General features: G+C 41.3%; 1 protein-coding gene across 2 annotated transcripts in view; it reads left to right on the top strand.

The window, feature by feature from the left end:
* LOC125458523 (serine/threonine-protein kinase 32A-like) overlaps positions 1 to 24,290 on the top strand; it is a 286,051-nt gene that overhangs the window by 135,839 nt on the left and 125,922 nt on the right. For both annotated transcript variants that reach the window (XM_048543865.1, XM_048543864.1), the window contains exon 5: positions 22,693 to 22,730. In XM_048543865.1, coding sequence (XP_048399822.1) covers positions 22,693 to 22,730 — 38 coding nt within the window. The remainder of the gene's footprint in view (positions 1 to 22,692; positions 22,731 to 24,290) is intronic.

The raw sequence follows: 24,290 nt of genomic DNA, 5'->3' as shown, positions 1-24,290 counted from the left end.
GAACACCGCAACGATGAAGTGCAATGTGGCAAAGCATGAAATAACCAACTTTGGCTTCTGTCTGTCTTTTCTCCTGTGCTCGCTTCTGAAGGTGAGCTAAGGACTTCTATTATATTATCCTACATTCATGGGCAAAGTCCTGCAGACCCATTTTCATAGGCAAAATAAGAAAAGCAGAATATTTTTTGAATAATGTTTTACTGGGAAGTATTTGTGTTTGGGGAAAGCTTGGTATTCTTGTACGTGAATCACAGTAAGCCAACATTAGGTATAGCAAGTGATTATAGCAAATGTTGATTTTCTTAATATTGATCTTGCTTTGCGCCTCCCCTGTGCAGTGTAGCCTGTAAGCCTCGCTCTATTGAAGCATCCTATAATCTGTACGTCCTTGTTTGTTACGATCTGCAGGTACTGCTTGCAAAACAAAGCTTTGCACTGTGCTTAGGTATGCATGACTTCAGTAAATCAAACCAAATAAATCAAATCAAATCAAATGTTAATTTTTACAAAATATTGGTGGGGCTGCATCTGGAGAATTGTGTGCAATTTTCATCCCTTTACAAAGAGAATCTCACTCTTAGCCTTGCAGTTATTTTTAAGAAAACATTGGATTTGAATATAATTGCTCATTAAAATGTTATACCATTTCATCTTCCATCTCCATCGTTACACTATTTACGTTCTTATCTCAGATATGTGTCTTTATTTTTCAGAATGACACACTGTTTGGTAATGATACAAATATTATAATTGCTCACAGCAGGCATGACCACTCAAGAAAGAGGCATAACATAAAGGTATAGAATAATTCATAACATTATGGGATGGTAGCGGCACAGAAGACCATTTGATCCATTGAGCTGTTGCCAGTTTCTGCAAGAGCAATTTTTCTGCTCCCGTTGTTTGCTGTTGCCCCATAATCCTACAATGTTTTTCTCTTTAGGTATTTGACTCATTCTGCTTGAGAAGCTAGGATTGAGTTTTCATCCACTACTTTCTTTTGCAATGCATTCCAGATTGTTACTGTTGAGTAAAAACAAAAGTTATTCCTAATGTTAGTAATACTAATAACTGCAGATGCTGGAAATATGAAATAAAAACAGAAGTTGCTAGAGAAACTCAGCATCAGAAAGGTCACTGAACCTGAAACATTGACTCTATTTTCTCTTCAGAGATGCTGCAAGACCTGCTGAGTTTCTCCAGAAATATCTGTTTTTATTCTTTGTCAACTTTGGTTCTTTTGCTAACTCCTTTATGTCAGTGTTCTCTGGTTTCAACTCTTGCTTGTGAAAATATTTTCTCTATATCTACTCTGCCCTGTTCCCTTATGATCTTGAATACTTTTATCAAACCTCCTTGTCATATTTAGCACAAGCAGTCTTGATCAAGCCCGCACAGGCTTTGTTTTCATGGTTGATCTACATGGATGCTATCCATTGCAAATCCAGCATAATCCCTGTCATAGCGGAAGTAAGAACTTGAAATTGTATCGGAGAATGAATTAAGAATGAATGCTTTTCATTGAACAAATAAATTACACTATGGCAAATGTTTTGCACTAATGTTCATGGCCTTCCTGTTGTATTTAATAATATTTCTGGAGACGTTTTGTTTAAGGCAAATGCCGCTTTATTCACTGCATTTGCCTAGCACTGAGTCGCAAAGGTTTCTTTCAAAGATGGATGTTTGCAAAAGGAACATGTTAAATAGCTCAGAGTTAACAGATTTGAAATCCTACACCCTTTCCTAAAATGTCCAGCACAGCGGTTGACTCAAAGCTGCTGTGCAATTGATAATTTGGTGAAAATGATAAACAGACATAGTAATAGGTTGCAATTTCTGATCAGGACTCTCAAACAGGGCATCAGCAGATGCACTGAGAAATGGAGTCAACAACTAGAGATAACTGTTTACATTTTTCCCAGGGAATTCAACTCTTCTCTCTCCAAGTTTATGCTGACAGACCAGGAGAATCCAATATCAGCACTGCAATGAGTATATTGACTGCATATGTCATTACCAGGTCACAAAAAACAAAGCTTGTGCTACAGTTAATAAGCTTTGAGAGTAAACAACTTTAATAATTACAGTTTAGAACTTGTTTTTAGATTGCATGTTTCTTTGTTTACATAATTATGTTTCGCGGTAGCTATGGACTCAAGGTATGATTGTCTGTACGCAGACGACTAGGTGCAAGCTGATGTGAACGGTGACACTAGATGATAGTGGATAAGCCCCAGTCACCAGCTAGAGTCGCACCCCAAACTTACTGACGCAGGAAGAGAGGACACGAGGCCTTTAGAAAAAGAGCTTTTACTGTCTCAGTCCAAAGACACAAAATGGACATAACTCGTCTGTATTTATACATTAGGAATGACCTCGACCAATCAAATGCGGAGTAGCGTACTTAAGCGTCCATCAGCTAATGAGAGGCGAGCTTATTGATAGGCAGTCTTTTCGGCTGGGAAAGCAACATGGCAGAAATGGCGTGAAAAACTCAAAACTCAAAACTCAAAACTCAAACCTTAGAAAAAGCAAACCGTCTGCAGTGAGTAAATGACACAGATCTTGGGGATGGAAACATCCCCAACAATAATACATACAAAAGCCAAAAAAAATTACACCTTGGTATATAGACTTCTATATTACTAAAATTATCCTATTGATATGGGATTGCCAATATGTCATGAAAAATGTCACCATGGCATGCTGTCATGCTATTCTCCAGAGTTTCAGAAAGTCAGGCTGTTAAATCAGCCCTTGTCAGAATGTAGAGACAAATTGTTTTGTGGTAATGAGTGTATTCATTTCTAGTTTACTGCCTTGCACCTGTTCATAGACCAAAATAGATCTGTATAATATTCCAAAGCAATCAGTGTAACATGAGAACTTAATACTTCATTGTCCCTGACAACACCTGATCCCCATCCCCTCCCCTTTCAACTGCAAAACCCAATATTCTTGAACAGTAGATCCCTTTCCTCCAGGCTGCTGCTTTTCAGCTTTTAGATGCTAAATTTTGATGACTTGTGAAGATTCACAGGGCTGATTTACGTTAATTCAGATTGAGATGATAGACTTAACTGTGAATATGCCTTCGCAATAACAGTGTTTAACTGTGCTCCGAATATTAAAATTGGACACAGCAGATCTACACACACAAGAAAATGATAAAGTAATAGTGCAGAATAATTCATGGAAATATAGAAGCTGAGTTCTATGGCACAGAAGGAGGCCCAAACAGACCTAAAGCTTTTTTGCCTTCCTCACTAAATCAGTTTAGCTGATCCCAATCTTCCATCTTTGTAAGCCTACCCCGGTCTTCAGGTGCTTATCTAATTGCCTTTGAAAGCCTCATTAAATGTGCTTCAATCACACTCTCAGGCCATGCATCCCCAACCACAGTGCTTTGTTGAGTGAAAACGTTTTTCCTCAGACTGTCGTTGGTACTTTTGCCAGTTGCTTTACATGTTTATGCTCTGGTTCTCAGCCCTTTCGCCAATAAAAACATGTTTTCTCCTATCTACTTTCTCCCTTATAACTTTGACATTTCAATTAATCATTCAAGGGAGAAAAAACTAATTTCTTCCAATCTATCCACATGACTGAAGTCTGTCATTCCTGGAAGTACTCTCATAAATAGTTTCTGCACTCTTCACATCCTTCCAGGTTTGAACAAAATACTCCAGTTGAGGATGTTTTTATATAGATTCATCATAATTCTTGAATTCTGAGTAAAGATCCTTTACTTGAAGCATTAACTCTGTTTTCCTCTCCACCAATTGAGTATTTCCAGCATCTTCTGTTTTTGTTTCGTTATAACTACCTTGCTTTTGATTTTATTTACCTTCTACACCATTTCTCACAGTCTACCCTTCTACCTACAATAATTTTGGCATATCTACTGCCCGATTTCTGTTCCTGTACCCGCTTTAGTTTATATTCCCTCTCCTCATTCTTCTTTAAAAATTAACACTGTCATTAAAAGAGATCCAATCCTCACACAATTATTAATGCAGACAGTAATCTTAAACTGAACAAACTCTAACTTGCCTGGACTGGAATTTTCTAATCGAATGACTTACATAACAGAAAAGCATCTGGAACTTGAGGAATTAGTTTCTGAAACAAAAGACAAAGTACCTGATTTTTTAAAAATGGAATACACAGTACATGAAAACATAGCAAATAGCCTTAAAATGTAAAAATGATGAAATGTGGACAAAATAGAAGGAAAAAGAGCAGACAGGAAACCTCTAGAACTGTGATTCCCCAACATGAAAATACTGCAGGCTACTTATTACATCCACACTCTGTGGAATAGTAGAAAGAAAAAGTCTATGCCCAGTTTTCCTTCTCTATTGCTTGAAGAAAGTGACCTATCCTTGTGTTAAAATTTGACAGGTGCAGGCAATATTAAAAAATCTATACCTAACAATTTGAACTTCATCTACGAGACTATACATTAGTTGCAACTAAACGAGTGGAACAACAAAGCCCCAGAATGTTGTCTTAATTTGATGCCTTTGCACTTCCTGACTTTATGACTTTTACCTTACAGAAGTTTAAAGTGCAATTAGAGGCTGTTTTGTCCATCGTATATGTGCTGGTTTTTCATTTGAGCAATCCAATCCTGATTCTTTGAGTTTGTAATCACCCGAAACCTCATCTACTTTGAATTTTTTTATAAAGTATTTTCCCTTTAAGTGTCTCAGTCTTTGCCTTGACCATCTTCTATAGAAACCCATTTTGTGCTTTATGGTTCTTCTTTTCTGAGAAGTAATTCCTTCATACATTGCTCTGCATTCTGACAGTTTTACATTATTAACCTCATTATTGGCTTCAGACAGGAAATAATTTTTTTGTCCTGGTTAAAGCCTCTATTAAATCTCTCTTACTCATCAGCCTTAAAATTTTAGCATGATCTTAAGTCTTCGCTCTTTTGCCATATTTTTGGTCCAGAAATAGACAGGGGAGTTAGAAAGGTGTTTAGCTCGCTTGCCTTCATTGTTCAGACCTTTGAGTTTAGGAGTTGAGGTTGTACAGGACATTGGTGAGGCGTCTTCTGGTATACTGTGTCCAGTGCTGATTGCCCAGTTATCGGAAGGATATTACTAATCTGGAAATGGTTCAGGAGAGATTTACCAGGATGTTGATGGATATGGAAAGTTTGATTTGTAAAGGTAGCTCGGGACATTTTTGACTGGGGCGTAGGAGGTTGAGAGGTGACCTTAGAGGTTTATAAATAATGAGGAATATAGATAGGGTTTATGGTAGGTGTCTTTTCCCTAGGATGGAGGATTGCAAGACAAGGGTGTGCATTTTTAAGGTGAGAGGAGAGAGGTTTAAAAAAGACATGAGGGGCAAATTTTTTACACTGGGCTGTTCATGTGTGGAATGAACTTCCGGAGGAAGTGGCATGGTTACAGTGTTTAAAAGACGCTTGGATAAGTACATGAATAGGAAAGGTTTGGAGGGATATAGGCCAGTAACAGACAGGTAGGACTAGTTTAGTTTGGGATTATGTGTGAGTGATAATGGGAACTGCAGATGCTGGAGAATCCAAGATAATGAAATGTGAGGCTGGATGAACACAGCAGGCCCAGCAGCATCTCAGGAGCACAAAAGCTGACGTTTTGGGCCTAGACCCTTCATCAGAGAGGGTCTCTGATGAAGGGTCTAGGCCCGAAACGTCAGCTTTTGTGCTCCTGAGATGCTGCTGGGCCTGCTGTGTTCATCCAGCCTCACATTTCATTATCTTAGTTTGGGATTATGCTCGGCATGGATTGATTGGACTGAAGGATCTGATTCCTTGCCATAGGACTCCATGACATACATGTAGATTATTCTAGACTGGGCAATTGGAGAGTCTCTGACAATCAATCTCACTACCCATGATGGTCCCTTGCTGCGGTCACATCACTTATCATGACTTCTGTTTCTGGAAGCTGTGTGGCTAGAAGAGAGTGTGTGCTCTTAGCCGGCTTTGCCAGGATGTTACACCATGTTTGTTTGGCCAAGATGGACTACCATTGCAAGGTAGGGTAGGTTTTGTGATAGAAATGCAAACAAATGAATAAGAAATATGCTAGGAACTGAAGTGTGAAGCGGTATGTTATAGTGGTAGAAACACTGAAGGCTATTCAATCCATCATGTTCATGTAGACTGTCTGTAAGAGCAGCTCAATAAGTCCCGCACCTCTGCCCATTCTGTGAAGGGCATTTTTTCTTCTTCAGTTGCCTATCCAACGTTTCTAAGAAAGACAAAGGAAAATGACAAAGTTTGCTGCTGCAATTCACATCTACTATCTCAGCAATGCAAGCTGACCAGGTGCTATGGAACCAAATTGTGACCATGGAAGTGACTACCCAGGCCTCCACATTTGGAAGTGGCCATTAACATGCTAAATGTTCCAGAGGCACAGATCCAGAGCCTACTTGTAGCCTAACTAGCTGCTGAGTGACAAATGAACCAGTAAAGACTATGACTTCATGTATTATATGTTTGATTTTGGACTGAAATGGATAAAGAATGCATCTAAAGCCAAAGATTATTGAGGAATTTCTGCATTCTTTGAAAGCAAGTAGTTGGATGGTCATGCTGTTTACACAGAAATGGGAAGGTTTGTGGACAAGATAGAGCCGAGGGCAGTACAAATGGAGCTTCACCTAGCAACAAATACCTGACTGTTCTGTGGACTAGTAACCAGTTATTCATGGCAAGGGCTTTCTTCCTGATATCAGCTACATGACTAGCTCCCAGGCAGCTCAACAGCTTTGCTTTGAACAAGACAGTAGTGCTCCACAGGCTCAGGAGGTGTCTCTGAGGTCTGTCTATATGTATAAGAGCGCATTTACAAGTAGATATGGGATTTAACTAGTAGAGTTATATGCTAACATTTTATAATGGCTTACTTGTAGCTAGAGTCTACTTATATGTAATAAATAACAATTCTTGTTAACTAGAGTAACCAGGCTATGGTCTCTGTCAACCTGAGTCTGAAAGTCAAGTCAAATTTAGGGTCTTCTGCTTTCTAACTTCTGTGAAAACTCCGGAAATAGCGGGCCTTGGATTTCCAGCATGTTACCGCAGTGAGTTGGAACACACTACAAGGTGAAGCAATAATGATGCATGATGAACCATTTAAAAGACTCCAAAAAGGTACGACTTCCACTGTTGTAAATTCTGTTCACAACTGTTAAAGATAAACCATTTGCCTTGTATGTTGCCAAAGTATACTGAGAAGTAAAAAGGAGAATTTGGAACAACACCACAAAATGATACCCTTCAAATTCAAGGATAGTTTTCACTTGAACAGCATGCTTCAAATGAAGAAATTTGATGAGCTGAAGGCAGTTTTGTAAGGTTGCCATTTCTTCCTCAAACAGCAGGACAGCTAAGGCCTGCACCAGAGCAACATTTCATGTTTGTCATCTTCTAGCAAAACACTCAAAATCATGCACAGATGGTAAAGCAATTAAACTAACAATCACTGTGACTAGTGATGCTTTATTCAAAATTTTTAAGAACAAAGAAGAAATAATAGCAACAATCCAAAGCATGTCACTTGGTGCTTCCACAGTCACAAGATATGTGAAATCTTTGTCCGATGACATCTTTCAGCAACCACAACAAGCCCTGAAGGACTGTGAATTCTTCTGACTGCTGTTCACTGAATCCATTGGCATGACCGACACAGCCCAGCTGATTTGTTTTGTACATATGCTTTTTAAGGTCATAACAAATAAATAGGAACTTCTCACTCTTTTGGCCCGTAAAGAGAGAACACGGCTTGAGGATATCAACAATAAGTTCAAAAGGTATATGCTTGAGAAGAACATTGCAATTAAGAAACTGTTTTCCATCGCAACTAATGGCGCAACAGCCATCCTTAGTTCAAATGCAGGCTTTGTTGCACTTTACAGAAATTACCCTAATTTCCCCTCATTGGTCAATAACCACTGTTTATTCCATCAAGCATTGGTGAATAAAGTTATGGACTTTTCCTATGTAATGAGGTGTTCATAAGAAGATTGCAAATTTTATTCAAAAACAGCCCTTCAGAATCACTTGTTTAAATCTTTACTCAATTAACTCATTGCTGTCAATGATGAACTAATACTCCATCTGATGCAAGGCAGTTAAGTTGAGGGAAGGGCCTCTGAAAATTTTTAGATCTGATGCCTGAAATCATCACTTTCCTTAAATCAAGGCATGAAGTGTTTTTTTTTCAATCCATTTGCGGGATGTGGGTGCCGCTGACTGGCCAGTATTTCTTGCCCATTCCTATTGCCCTTGAGAAGGTAGTGGTGAGCTGTCTTCTTGAACTGCTGCAGTCTTCCTGCTGTAGGTTGAACCACAATGCTATTAGGGAATGAATTCCATGATTTTGACCCGGCAATAGGGAAGGAATGGCTATATATTTCCAAGTCTGGATGATCAGTGACTTGGAAAGAAAATTGGTGGTGATGGTATTCCCATATGTCTGAAGCCCTTGTCCTTCTAGAGGAAGTGGTCGTGAGTTTGAAAGGTACTGTCTGAGGATCTTTGATGAATTTCTGCTGTGCGTCTTGTAGATAGTACACACTGCTGCTACTGAGCATCAATGGTAGAGGGAGTGAATGCTTGTGGATGTAGGCTGCTTTGCCCTGGATGGTGTCAAGCTTCTTGGGTGTTATTGGAGCTGCATTCATCCAGGCAAGTGGGAAGTATTCCATCACACTCCTGACTTGTGCCTTGTAGATGGCGACCAGGCTTTGAGGAGTCGGGAAGTGAGTTACTCGCCATAGTATTCTGAGCTTCTGGCCTGTTCTTGTAGCCACTGTGATAATGTGGTGAGCCTAGTTGAGTTTCTGGTCAATGGTAACTCACAGGATGTTGATAGTGGGGGATTCAGCGATGGTAATACCATTGAATGTCAAGGAACAGCGGTTGGATTGTCTCTTATTGGTGATGGTCATAGCCTGGCATTTGTGTGGCACGAATGTTACTTGCTACTTGTCAGCCCAAACCTGGATATTGTCTACATCTTGTTGCATTTGAACACGGACTGCTTCAGTATCTGAGGAGTCGTGATTGGTGCTGACCATTATGCAATCATCAGCGAACAGCCCCACTTCTGACCTTATGATAGATGGAAGGGCATTGATGAAGTAGCTGAAGATGGTTGGTACTAGGACAGTACCTGAGGAAGTCCTGTAGAGGTGTCCTGGAGCTGAGATGATTGACCTCCAACAACCATGACCATTTTCTTATGTGTCAGGTATGATTCCAACCACTGGAGCATTTGCCTCCTGATATCCAGTTTTTCTCGGGCTACTTGATGCCACGCTCAGTCGAATGCAACCTTGATATCAAGGGCTGTCACTCTCACCTCAGCTCTTTTGTCCATGTTTGAACCAAGGCTGTGATGAGATCAGGAGCTGAGTGGCCCTGGTGGAACCCAAACCGGGTGTCGCTGAGGAGGTTATTTCGGAGCAGGTGCTGCTTGATAGCACTATTGATGACACCTTCCATCACTTTACTGATGTTTGAGAGTAGACTGATCGGGTTGTAATTGGTCAGGTTGGATTTGGCCTGCTTTTTGTGTACAGGACGTACTCGGGCAATTTTCCACATTGTTGGGTAGGTACCAGAATTGTAACTGTATTGGAACAGCTTGGCTAGGTGAGTTGCAAGTTCTGGAGCACACATCTTCAGTACTATTTCTGGTGTGTTGTCAGGGCCCATAGCCTTTGCAGTATCCAGTGTCTCCAACCATTTCTTAATATTACATGGAGTGAGTCAAATAGGCTGAAGACCGGTATCTGTAATGCTGGGGACTACTAGAGGAGATCGAGATGGATCATCTACTCGGCACTTCTGGCTGAAGATTGCTGCGAATGTTTCAGCCTTATCTTTTGCATTGATGTACTGGGCTGTACCATTATTGAGGATGGGGATATTTGTGGACCCTCCTCCTCCAGTGAGTTGTCTTATTGTCTACCACCATTCACAACTGGATGTGGCAGGACTGCAGGGCTTAGATCTGATCCGTTGGTCGGGAGATTGCTTACCTCTGTCTATCACTTGCTGCTTTTGCTGTTTGGTGTGCAAGTAGCCCTGTTTGGTGGCTTCTTCAGGTTTATACCTCATCTTCAGGTATGCCTGCTGCTGCTCCTGGCATGCCCTCCTGGACTCTTCATTGAACCAGGGTTGATACCCTGGCTTGATGGTAGTTATTGAGTGGGGGATATGCCGGGTCACAAGGTTACAGATTGTGCTGGAGTACAGTTCTGCTGTTGATGGCCCACAGTGCCTCATGGATGCCGAGTTGCTTGATATGTGCGAAGTCTGTCCCATTTACCACAGTGATAGCGATTGACACATAGTCATTGTGAAGGTGGGACTTCGTCTCCATAAGGACTGTACAATGGTCATTCTTACCAATTCCGTCATGGACAGATGCAACTGCAGCTGGCAGATTAGTAAGGATGAGGTCATGTATGTTTTTCCCTCTTGTTGGTTTCCTCATCACCTGCCGCAGACCCAGTCTAGCCGCTGTGTCCTTTAGGACCCAACCAGCTCGATCAGTAGTACTGTTGCTGAGCCACTCTTGGTGGATAGTGAAATCCCCTGCCCAGAAGACACTTTGTGCCTTTGCCATTCACAGTGCTTCCTCTAAGTAATGTTCAACATTGAGGAGCACTGATTCATCAGCTGAGGGAGGACAGTTTGTGGTAATGAGCAGGAGGTTTCCTTGCCCATGTTTAACTTGAAGCCATGAAATCTCATGGGGTCCGGACTGCATGTTGAGGACTCCTAGAACAACACCCTCCTGACTGTATACCACTTTGCTGCCTCCTCTGTTGGGTCTGTCCTGCCAGTGAGACAGGATGTATCCGGGGATAGTGAGGGTGGTATCCAGGACATTGTTTACAAGGTATGATTCTGTGAGTGTGACTATGTCAGGCTGTTGCTTAATTAGTCGGTGAACCCCTCGCTGTTACTGAGGAGGAATTTACAGGGTTGACAGGGCTGTTTCTGCCATTATCTTTTCCAGCGCCTGGGTCGATGCTAGGTGATCCATGCAGTTTCATTTCTTTGAGTCTTTGTAGCAAATGGTACATCTGAGTGGCTTGCTAGGCCATTTCAGAGGACAGTTGAGAGTCAACCACATTACTGTGTGTCTGGAGTCACATATAGGCCAGACCAGGTTAGGGTGGCAGATGTTCTTTGGTGGCAGAGGGGGGTGGCATTAGTGAACCAGTTGCGTTTTTCCTGACAGTCGGCAATGATTTCATGGTGATTCTTAATTCCAGACTGTTTCTTTGAATTCCAATTCCACCATCTGCCATGTTGGGATTCAAACCCGGGTCCCCAGAACAGCAGCTGGGTTTCTGGATTAATGGTCCAGTGCTAATACCACTAGGCCTAGTGTACAGTGAGCTGTCATACAATGCTTGGTTGCTCAATTTTGGTTCCTTACAGCTGTAACATCAAAATTGATTGAACTGAACTGTGGATTTAAGGCAAGTGACAGAGACTTACCTCATATGATGAGTGCTGTGAATGCATTTAAATTGAAACTGGGTTTGTGGTCCTCCCAGTTTAAATATAAAATGCTGCAACACTTCCAAAGTCTGGAGAAAGTGCTAGAAAACCAGCAAAGATGAAGAAAAATTGTTCCACCCAGAACTTTGGCGCATATCTGAAGAATTTAGCAAGCAACATCAGGAATTAGATATGATAGAACAATCGTTGATTGTCTCAAATCTCTTCCTTCAAATAGATGTTAGTGGGATTGCTGCCAAATTCCACCAGGTGTTTGATTTACAAAGCAGTGGAGTTGATACGGTGATCATTATGATCAAAATGATATTGAATTGACAATCAGAAGAAAGTACAATGAGTTTTGGGAACTCATAAACAGAGAAAATACTTGCTTCTATCATTGTGTTTTTAAAGTGAAAGTTTAATTTGATCCCACATACCTCTCTGAGACAGTGTTCTTGCAAATGAAGATAGCCAAGGTACCTAGCTCAGATACAATCCATCAAATGGGTAAATAATTACCAGTTTCAAATATCAAAGCAGACTTCAAGGCACTGGCAGAAAACGTGCAGTCACAGGTGTAATTCCGAGATTTGGTGAACAGAAGATAAAATGAACAATTAAATATATTTGGTTTTTAGATTTATACAGCATTAAAAATAAACTGTTCTTTATTTCATTTTGGGTAGATCCTGGTTGCACTCAAATTCAAAAATGATCCTGTGCTTAAAATGTTTGAAGACAATTGCTGTAGAAAATACAATGCGAATAAAACAAGCAGAAAGGAACCTAAAAGAACTAAGAAAGCATATGACTTCTATTATATCCAGTGTAATCTGAGCAGACAGAAGGCTGGAGTTCCTATTTTGGATTCTGAAAACTTAATTTTCATAATGAAGGCAAGAAGCAGGAGTTGTCAGAAATCTACTTTTGCTGGCAAACTGATTTACATTTGGATTTTCCGATTGACGAGTCCTTAGTGGATATAGGAATGGGTACCCTGACCAATTAAAGTGGGAGTGGAAATGGACACAGTAAATGAGAGGTGACTTGGTGACGGAACACCAGCCTCTGTGCAGTTATTTCAGACTGGCGGCGGTTTAACAGGCGGGCCGCACATATCAGATGAGGGGAAGAGGTTGAGAAGGAGAATCGGCCTGTGCAGGAATTGAACCTACTCTGTTGGTATTCCTTTGCATCACAACCAGTCAACTGAACTAACTGACTCCAAATGTGTGTATAAACTGCTCCCTCTAGATCTTCTTTTGCATTTAGGGAAATGAAATTGTCTGCATGGCATGATGAATTTTAAGTTCCTTCGCTCGAAACCAGACACTTCCAAGTTTTCTGTGGCTCTGCATTGCTCTTTAGAATTCTGCTATAATGGCCATCTCAGGTGTCTTGATTGTAACTGATAAGTCATGTAATTAGATCATTAAAGTCATGTAATATGTCAGAAACATTCCTAACTCTGAGGTCAGATGTATCAGTTACTGACTGTTCAGCAGGAGGATATATTTACTGTTTCAGCTGAAATGATTGAGTTGCTTCTCCTGAAAACATAACACTGAACATGTTGTTACTGGTCATATAGTTGCAGTAACCCTCTAGAAGCAGAAAACAAGTACCAACGTTGACAAAGCTACCAATAATTGGAAAGTGGTTGTATTCTATCAATTTTCTTGTGTTGCTTCTTCTTTCCTGTTTAAAATATTCTGACTTACTGATTTGTCTTGCCAATTTAAAACCTTTTAATCCCCTTCCTGTTGATTACCAAGTCCTGTTGCCATTGGAGACAAAAATCAGCAGTTGTATTTCCTATTACACAATGTGACTCAATACAAATGATTCTTTCCACACTAATAAGTATGATCCAATTATGGATCAGTGGCTTTTTGTACTGCACCCTTTGAGCTGCTTGTAGCCACATTCAGTTTGACTTAGTTGATCAGACGAACCCTAGGATGTTCCAGTGCGGTTTCCTGTTTCGATTGCTGAACTTGGGGCAACATTAATTGGTGCAGGATACAGTTGCAAAGTGATAAGATGAAAGATAGCTCTGACAATTGATAGTGGGGTTTGAATGTATTTTATAATTATACAGTGATATAGCGGAATATTTATGAAAAATAATTTTCTGAATCCATTCTCGCAGTGGAGAGCCTGCCTCATTAGGAATTCAATTGGAAAATTGTGTGCAGCACATGCACATGTTTCTGCAATATAGCCTTTGTGGGTGAAGCTCCCAAAGAGTGTGCAAAGTCAGGAGATTTTGCAACAGATGTTAGTTCTTTCAGTTCTTTCCAGTTCTTACAGTTTGGGATTTAGGTATATTCCCTAAATAACCAGTATTTACCTAACTAATATGTTCCAAATTCCCCCACAGGCTTTGGAAAATTGGCCTGAGCTTTAGGCTTTGCCAGGAACAAGTACAAAGGCAAGACAAAAATAGCACCACTGGCTACCTTGCCAGTTTCTGGGTTCCATCCGATACTTGGGCCATTTTCACAGAGGCCAGCAGGGCTATCCACTTTTCATGACAGGTATCCAATGCAGCTCACCAAGAGCCACTTAAGATTACCAAAGAGGACAAGTTGGCATTTTCCAGTCAGCCTCTTGGCTCCCATAGGTTGCAGGGTTCAGATTAGATTTCTGGAGAAATCCTCCCAGCAAAGGATATGGTTGCCGACACTCAAGACCAGCCCAGAGGACCTTCCTGCCTACCTGAGTGCAAGAAGAACCCATAGAGGGGTTTTATTTAGTATTTTGAAAATTGGGGAAAAGGGCACCTCAATTTGAAGCTCTCTCTCACGCTTACCTTCCATAACATCCTGCTGCTGTATCAAGTTGGATAGCTTTGCAATAGGCCTCCAACTTCAAAAGCCAGCCCACTGTCCATGTTTAGCCTCTGTCCTTTCTGGGTAAAACCACAATAAGTGAAATGAATACTGAGCTCAGAAGGCATGGAAAACCCTTTCTTGTATCTGTAAATGAGGCTGAATCACTGGAACCTTCTGTCAGTGAGGATGGTTTAGACCATCTTAACAAATAAAGAGGACTGACCTGCTGTCGTGAATGAACATATAAGATCCCACAGTGCCATCTGAAGGAGAGTTGGGGAGTTCCAGTGAATGTCCTGGTCAACATTTTATCGTCCTAAAAACAATAGAACCAAAGAACTGTGGATGCTGGAAATCAGAAATAAAAATGGGAATTGCTGGAAAAACTCAGCAGGCCTGGCAGCATCTGTGAAGAGAAAGCAGAGTTAATGTTTTGGGTCCAGTGACCTTTCTTCAGACCTTGCTGGACCCAAAACATTGGGGCTACCTGCGGGTACTTCATTTTTACGCATCATAGAAACCAGTTTCCTACTCATTTATCAAATTTTGCTTGTGGGATCTGACTTGCACAAATGGATGTTTAAGTAACTACATTACAAAAGTGACTACTCTTGCAAAGCTTATATTTGGCTTAGAGCACTTTAGGTCATGCATAGCACAAAAATGACACTAAATAAACAAAAGCATGAGCTTTCTTTACCATTTCTCTTCCACCTAATGAAACAAGGCCATGCCACAAGCACAGATTTTAAACGTCATCAGGTTACAAGGTGCTGTTGGGATCAAAAGTCAGACTGGATGTAATCATGGAGGTGTTACTACATTGCCTTGTTCCCCCAACTGCCCCACACCTGTACTCCTACAATTGATTGGCTAGCTTGCTTATACCATGCTTTCCTGCCTTGCCACATTAATCAGAAAGCAAAAGCAGACACATCATTCTCTGGTTGGGACTCTTCACTTTCTGGTTGGATGACACTTGACAAACAGTCAAAAGGTCTTCACTTTTATTTGTTCATAGGCTGGGGCAGCATTTATTGCCCATCCCTAATTGCTATTGAGAAGATGGTGTTGAGGTGTTTTCTTGAAACACTGCAGCCATGTGTAGGTATATACACGGTATTGTTCAGAAGGGAGTCCAGAATTTTGACCTAACGACAGTGAAGGAATGGCTTAGTGGGAAACTTGCAGGTGATAGTATTCCCAGTAACTCCTATCCCTTCTGGATGGTAGTAGATTTAGAAGATGCTGTTTATGAAACCATGGTGAAGTAATATACCACGTAACTGGTACACTCTGCCTGCTATTGTGTTGGTGGTGGATGGAGTGGATGTTTGTTGACATTGTGCCAACCAAGTTGGATTTTTATTCTGAATGGTGTCAAAATTGTTGAGAGATGTTGGAACTGCTCTCACCCAAGCATGGAAGTATTCCATCACATTCCTGACTTGTGCCTTGGCTTTAAGGAGTCAGGAGGCGAGTTACGCACTCTACGATTTCTAGCTTCTGACCTGCTGTAGTAGCCACTGTATTTACATGGTTATAGTAGTAGATTTCATGACAGTAATTTCATTGCATGTCAAGGGGCGATGGTTAAATTCTTTTTTATTGGAGGTAGTCATTGCCTGGCATTTGGGTGGTGTAAATGTTATTTGCCACTTATCTTTTTGCATTTGAGCATGGACTGTTTTAGTATCTATGGAGGCATGAATGGTGCTGAACATTGTGCAATTATCAGTGAACTTTGCAATTTCTGACCTTACAATGGAGGGAAGGTCACTGATGAAGCAGCTGAAGACAGTTAGGCCAAGGACACAACCCTGAAGAACACCTGCAGAGATGCCCTAGGGGTATGATGCCTGACCTCCAACAATCAGAACCATTTTCCTTTGTGCCAGGTTTATTTCCAACTAATGGAGAGTGCTCCCCAATTCCCATTAACTCCAGCTTCACTAGAGCACCTCAATGCCACACTAAGTCAAATGTGGCCTTGATGCTAAGGGCAGTCACTCTCACTTAACCATTTTTGTGAAAACACGGTGTGAAGCTGGATGAACACAGCAGGCTAAGGCAGCATCAGAGGAGCAGGAAAATTTGACGTTTCGGGTCGAGGCTACAGGACATACCATTGTGTGCTCTGAGCAAAAGCAGCGCAGTCGGTTCCATGGACAAACTTTCCTACTCCTCTGCTGCTTGGCCTGCTGTGTTTACCCAGCTTCACACTGTGTTATCTCAGATTGTCCAGCATTGGCAGTTCCTACTATCTGTTGCCATTTTTGTCCCTGTATTTGAACCTAGGTTGTACTGAGGTCAACAGCTTATCTTTTAAGAAAATGTACACTGATTACGGAATTCCTGGATTTTTGTTTATTTATTTGCTGACATTTATTGCACATCCATAATTGCCAAGAGGGCAGTTAAGAATCAACCATATTGCTGTTGGACAGGAGTCATATGTAGGCCATTACCAGGTAAGGTAAAGACAGATTTCCTTCCCTAAAAGATCATTAGTGAACCAGATTTTTTTAATGATAATCAATAATGGCTACATGGTCACCATTAGACTAACTTTTCATTCCAGACTTTTGTTCAAATTTCATCCATGTCCACCAAATTAATTACTTAATTAGCCTTGGGGTCTGGATTACTAGCCCAGTCACATTACCGTTCCACCATCTCCTATCCTATAACAACACTGGGGGTAACCCAAACTAAAAGTCAGTGTGCAGATTATTGCTACACAGGTGCTGCTTCCTTGCATTGTGCATGAATCCTTCCTTCACATGACTGAAAATCTAGATTGATGGATGGTAATTGGCTGGGTTGACTTTGTTTTTTTATGTGTATGGAACATAGGTGGGCAATTTTCTTCATTGTTGGGTAGATACCAGTTTTGTAACTGTACTGAAGCAACTTGGCTAATCGGGTGGGAAGATCTGGAGCACAAGTCTTCAGTACTACTAATGGAACATAGCCAGGACCCATAGGCTTTGCAGTGTCCAGTGTATTCAGCCATTTCTTGATACAATGTGAAGTGAATTAACTTAAATTGGATGAAGATTGGCATTTATGAAATTGGGACCTCTGGAGAAGGCTGAGATGGATCACCCACTCAGTGCATCTGGCTGAAGATTGCAGCAAATGCTTCAGTCTTATATTTTGCACTGACACGCTGGGCTTTTTCATCATTGAAGATGGGATATTGTGGAGCCTCCTCCTCCAGCAAAATGTTTAATAATCCACCACCAGTCATGACTTTATGCAGAGCTTAGAAATTATCTGTAGACTGTAAGATTGCTTAGCTTTGCCTTTTGCTTCCAGCTTGTACCGTTTGGAATACAAGTAGCTACATTTGCGGCTTCACCAGATAGGTACCTCATTTTTAAGTTTGTCCATTCCTGCTCTTGACATGCCCTCCTGCATCTTCACTGAATTGATTTGATCCCCTGTCTTGATGATAACGACAGAGTGGGTATAAGCCAGGCCATAATGTTGAAGAATGTGTTTAAATACAATTCTGCTGATGCTCATGGCCCACAGCACTCATGATTACCCAGTCTTGAGTTGGTAGATGTGTTTTGAAGTTTATCCCATTTATCACAATGCCTCTATGCATAAAGAAAGATATCCTCACTGTGAAAACAGAGCTTTGTCTCCATAAGATTGGACTCAATAGTTGAGGGAGGGTGATACGCAGTAATCAACAGGAGGCTTCCTTGCCCATTTTAACCTGATCCCATCACACTTCATGTTTTGTGGAGTAAATTTGAAGACCTGCACGGCAACTCCTTCCTGATTGTATACACTGTGCCGCCACTTCTGCTTGATCTGTACTGCCTGTGGGACAGACCATACCAATGAATGGTAACATCTGGGACATTTTCTGTAAGATATTATTCCATGAGTATGACCACGTTATGTTCTTGCTTTAGATGACACAGTGTGAAGCTGGATGAACGCAGCAGGTCAAGCAGCATCAGAGGAGCAGGAAAGCTTGATGCTTCAGATCGGGACCCTTCTTCAGAAATGGGGGAGTGGAAGGGGATTCTGAAATAAATAGGGAGGCATTGGGAGGCAGATAGATGGATAAAGGAGAAGATAGGGTGAGAGGAGACGGACAGGTCTAAGAGGCGGGGTTGGAGCCAGTGAAGGTGAATGTAGGTGGGGAGTTAGGGAGGGGATAGGTCAGTCCAAGGAGGACGGACAGTTCGGTGGAGGGGGGTTGGGGGTGGGGCTTGAGGTGGGAGGAATGGTTAGGGAGGCAGGAACTAGCTGGGCTGGTTTTGGCATGTGGTCAGGGAAGGGGAGATTTTGAAGCTTGAGGTCCACCATGATATCCTTGGGCTGCAGGGTTCCCAAGTGAAATATGAAATGCTGTTCCGGCATCTTTTGGGTGGCGTCATTGTGGCACTGCAGGAGGCGGTGGGGGTGGAATTGAAATGGTTCACGACTGGGAGCTGTAGTCCCCACTAATTTTGGCAGTAGTCACCAGAGGATCTTGCAGGGTTAGCAGGACTGAATTTGCTCTTGTCGTATCCAGTGCCTAGGTTGATGCCAGGTGATCTGTCTGGTTTCAGTAGTTTTCAGAGGATTGTTAGCATTTTGAAACTGCTGAACATCTGAATGGCCTGCTATACAATTTCAGAGGGTAGTTAAGAGTTATTCATCACCCTCAATTTGGAGACAAACAGCAAACTTTTATCAGGCCACCACAAACTTTGAAGGAATTAATGGTCTGTCCAGTCATTGTAACAAGTGAAGAAGCAATGTAATTTTCAACTTGGCTCTGGACAGCTGGTGACAATTTGACATTGTCTTTCCTGTACAGCTCATTCAGGGGGGCAATAATTAAGTAAGAAAATGCACTTGGTGCTTTGGTCTGAGTCCACAGAACCGATTTAGGATAGTACGTCTGCTTTCTCCCAACCTTCATGAATAAAAGCTTTCTTTTTATCAGGCGTTATGTAAATCAGCCTTATTTGGTGTCAAAGGACATCTTAATGGCTTCTTTTTACAAACTTAGATTGCTCATTTTCTTTTCCTTTAGCGTGTCACTCAAATCACAGGCTAGTAATGGCCTGCTCATCTTTGAAACATGCTGCATGATCTTTCATACCATCCACAAACTATAGACAGGCCTCACTTTAATGTCTCATGTAAAAGAATGCACCTCTGACTGACCATGAATATTGCACTGAAGTGTCAACATGGACAAGACGTTCATCTGTGAAGTTGGTATTATACCCACAAACCTATGATTCAGCAGCAAGTGTTACCACTGAGCTACATCTGATACTTACTCTACCAGTTTACTCCTGTCAGTTCTTTGGACTGAACATTGATGTTAGACTAATGTGCTTCTGGTTCCTTGGGCCAGATCGATTCCCTTTTTAAAAGTAAACAGTTTTTCTGCTTGTTCGTGATCCTATGGAAATTCATTAAAGACTCTAATCATAATTTTTTTCTAATACAACCACCCCACACATATTTAGCACACTTAATGTGTTCCCAAAAAAATTGTGCTAAATGAAGCCAACCTGGACCAAAATAGCTTCCCCATAAAATAACATGTAATAAGAATGAGCTACATTTCTGGCTTGGTGTTTTATAATTACAATTTTATAATTACAAGCCTATTCTTATTTATAAATTTAGTGCATTTAACATAGTTTATGTATTAATTAACACAATTTAAGTGACAAGCAAGACTTAACAAACATGTAGCAAATGTGTATTAGTTGATAATTAGTTAAACATGTATGAATTCATGAGAATCAATGATGGGCTGAGACACAGCAAATCATTTGCCTGATGACAGGGTGCAATCTTTTTGACCATGATGAGTGTATGGAGGTGCAAGCTGGATTCCAAGAGACATCATGGAGGTGTGATTTGTGACAGAGTCAGGGAATATTATGTCTCTGCTTAAAATCCTATCTGCAGCCATTTTGGTTAGGGATCTGGATGAGTGAAAATTTTGTCTACCCCGTAGAAGTCAAAAGGGACCTTTGTCTACCCCAGAAATGCCTCTCCTCGTAATCAAATCTATAGTCACCTGCTATTTGCAATCTCTCCCATGGCCTTCAATAAAATAAATATGTATAATGTGTTTTTGACTCACTGTCAACCCAATTAATGCAACTGCATAAAGTTTAGATCAATATGCCTGGACTGATTTGAATTCAAAGTTTTTTGCTCCACAGCCAGTTCTTGTTATTGTTCTTGTTATTGTTCTTGTCATAACGAGACTAGACTTGCATGGGCACATTGGGGGATGGTGAGAGAGTGATGTGTAGGTTAGGTGAGTTATAGGTGGATGGGTCTGGGTGGGATGCTGTGAGGGGCAGCGTGGACATGTTGGGCTGACGGACCTGTTTCTACACTGTAAGGATTCTCTGATTCATGAATCAATGATTTGACTGAGCGCAAAGGTACAATATTAGCTAGTCATATTTGTCTCACCTCTTTACACATTGACAAGAAAGCTTTAATTTCTGAATAAGCATATGGACGTACATGGAATAGTGTAGGTTAGATGGGCTTCAGATCGGTATGACAGGTCGGCACAACATCGAGGGCCGAAGGGCCTGTACTGTGCTGTATTGTTCTATGTTCTATGTTAAATAGAGTGGGATTGAGTTGAAGGTGGGCATGGGCAGGGATGCCTAAGCAAGGTGACCTGTTATAATTCATCGAGTCCCTGAATGTCTCCTATAAACCAAAATATTGTGTCTAAGGCTTCAAACAACTTGTTTTTACTTAAACAACAAAATTGTGGACAATTAGAAGCTGATAGGAACGTCACCTGGAAAATTTACAGGCCTGAGCAACTCTGCCTACAAAATTATTAGTGGAGGATTGGAGAACTCTGCCCCAAAAGGAGATGTGAGGCAAGACGTGCAGCAAATTAAGATAATTGGTTGTGAATTGGACTGACAGCCTGAAAATCTCCTTGCTAATTAGAACTGGCTGTGGAGCCAAACCTTGAATTCAATTCAGTCCAGGGCATATTGATCTAAACTTTATGCAGTTACATTAATTGGGTTGACAGTGAGTCAGTAACACAGTGTACATCTTTATTTTATTGAAGGCCATGGGAGAGATACCAAATAGCAGGTGACTATAGATTTGATTATGAGGCGAGGCATTTATGGGGTAGACAAAAGTCTCTTTTGACTTCTATGGGGTAGACAAAATTTTCACTCATCCAGACCCCTAACCAAAATGGCTGCAGATAGGATTTTGAGCAGAGACATCAGCAGAGACTGGTGATGATGCTGAAAAGACTTAAAAGTTATACTAGAACTGAGATGATGTGATAATCAGGAGAAAATAAAAAAGGTGGACTCTCTCTTTCTCTAGAAATGGGAAAGCTGAGGGGTTACCTAATGAAATGTGAAGCTGGATGAACACAGCAGGCCAAGCAGCATCTCAGGAGCACGAAAGCTGGCGTTTCGGGCCGCGACCCTTCATCGGAGAGGGGGATGGGGAGTGCGTTCTGAAATAAATAGGGAGAGAGGGGGAGGCGGACCGAAGATGGATAGAGGAGAAGGTAGGTGGAGAGAAGCCTCTCCACCTACCTTCTCTTCTATCCATCTTCGGTCCGCCTCCCCCTCTCTCCCTATTTATTTCAGAACGCACTCCCCATCCCCCTCTCCGATGAAGGATCGCGGCCCGAAACGCCAGCTTTCGTGCTCCTGAGATGCTGCTTGGCCTGCTGTGTACATCCAGCTTCACACTTTGTTATCTTGGATTCTCCAGCATCTGCTGTTCCCATTATTTCTGGTTACCTAATGGAGATTTTAATGTTAAGTAGTTCATAGGGTAAACATAGAAAAGATGTATCACAGGTGGGAAACTTAAAGCCAACAGTCTTACGTTTAAGATACTCACTATCTTTGTTACACAGGAAGGAGTGAGAATCTTGAAAGACAAATTAGGAGGAAAATAGTAAATGGTAGCACTACTGGAGGTCAGGTGAAGAAACGGTGAGAGAACGTTCATGAGGAACTTAAATGCTGGCAGGGAATTGTTGGGCCAAATGGCCTGTTTCTGTACTAAATGCAATCTGATGTACGTACTTGCATTTCTGATAACTGCTTAAATAATACATAGTCTGTCTCATTCCCAATTTTGCCTTGATTACCATCTTAATCTGCATAACATGCTATTAATTTATTTTAATTCAGAAAACATCTGTAGCTGTTGGATCATTAGCATGGTATAATTAGATGCAATCTTGAAAAGCTTTAATGAGGGGCCTTAAAACCAATGAAAAAGTGCTTATTGAAATTAATACCACTTTGTTTTTTTTTGTAGGGACATTAAACCTGACAACATTCTTCTTGATGATCGTGGTAAGTGGCAAATATTGCCCAAGGTAACAGTAAGTAAAACTTATAATGTAATGCAGGATACATTTATGGCTTATTACAATGTATAAAGTAGTATGCAGTAGCAGATGGTTTGATGGAGTTCTGTCTGGTTAGCTGATCCTGGATGATCAGTCAGTGAAGCTAAAGCTGGCCTTAGTACCCCTGTACAGTAAAGGGCAATTTTATCAATGATTCCAACTATTTGACTGGACAGTGGATACAAGGTCTGGAAATATTTTTATAGCAGAGGCAGATAATTTTTCATTACGGAGGGTTTGAAACATTATCAGGATAAGTAGGAATCTAGAGTTGAGTCCAAGATTTGATCACTCATGATTTTATTGAGTGGCCTATTCTTATTGCTTATTCATATAGATTTATTTTGGAATGTTTACCTGCATGAATTTCAAGGATTAACATTGGAGGTGATCTCATAGACTGAATGTCCAATTTCCTGACTTGCAGGTTAGTGCTGGTTCTGTGATGTGGGATGTCCCACTGAGGAGCAGCACTGACTGGTAATTGTTAGACGAGAAATCGCAGAGCTGTAGTCTTGATTCTCCCTCATTCACTGAGATGGATAGAATATTAAGGTCTCCAAGGGCTTGTGATTTACTGATTACACCTTTTCCTTTTTTTTGATTTATTTGGCCTCTTCAGTTGAAGGAAATTGCTCCATTGTAGGGGTTTTATGCCAAATCAGGTTTCACAATACCAGCTGGCTTCCTGCTGGGTCTGACACCAAAACTATATTTACAGAACCACAGGAGCTCAAAGAAATGATTTGGGTCATCTTGCCTGTATTGCGTCTTTGTGCTGTTTGCCATTTTGTTCCTTCTGGAGTTAACCAGACATCCCAGCAAGGGTTTTCTTCAGTGGCAACACAGATTGGATGTTGGACCCTGCCCAGATGGTGATGCCTCCCGGAAGTTTGTTCAGTTCCTTTATTATTTTGAATAGCAAGCAGTAGGTAATGGGGAATGAAGCTGGATCATTATAGTGGCTCGTTGGTTAGCATTGCTGCCTCACAGTGCCAGGGATCACATTCTCCCTTTGTCTGTGTGGATATCCTCCAACAATCCAGAGATGTGCAGGTTAGGTGAATTGGCCATGCTAAATTGCCCATAGTACCCAGGAAAGTGGAGGCTAGGTGGATTAGCCATGGGAAATACGCCATTAGTTAGATTCGGAAGGGAGCATAGGGCTGGGTGGGCTGCTGTTCGGAGGCTCAGTGCAGAATTGATGGGCCGAATGGCCTGCTTCTACACCGTAGGGATTTCCTGATAATGCGTGTTGCCTTGTTGTCATTGGCTTTGTTGCTGGCCAGTGTCACAATTTCTATGGTTAAATACCCAAGGACAATGGTCACATAAAAGGGGCACCAGCCCTGACATAGTCAGCAAAGTGACCCTTGTGTAGCAGCTAATGGATGTGGTTAATGGGAGGTTGAGCGCATCTTAGAAAGGCAGGTCTTAACCTTAGCCTTAGTGCATTCTTTCCGTACGTGGATGTTTTCCAAGATTTGCTTTTATCAACGTTGAA

Source organism: Stegostoma tigrinum, chromosome 13 (genome assembly GCF_030684315.1).
Source record: "Stegostoma tigrinum isolate sSteTig4 chromosome 13, sSteTig4.hap1, whole genome shotgun sequence".
NCBI classification, from domain to species: domain Eukaryota; kingdom Metazoa; phylum Chordata; class Chondrichthyes; order Orectolobiformes; family Stegostomatidae; genus Stegostoma; species Stegostoma tigrinum.
The sequence above is the reverse complement of the archived record's forward strand: the minus strand, read 5'-3'. Positions and strand labels throughout refer to the sequence as shown.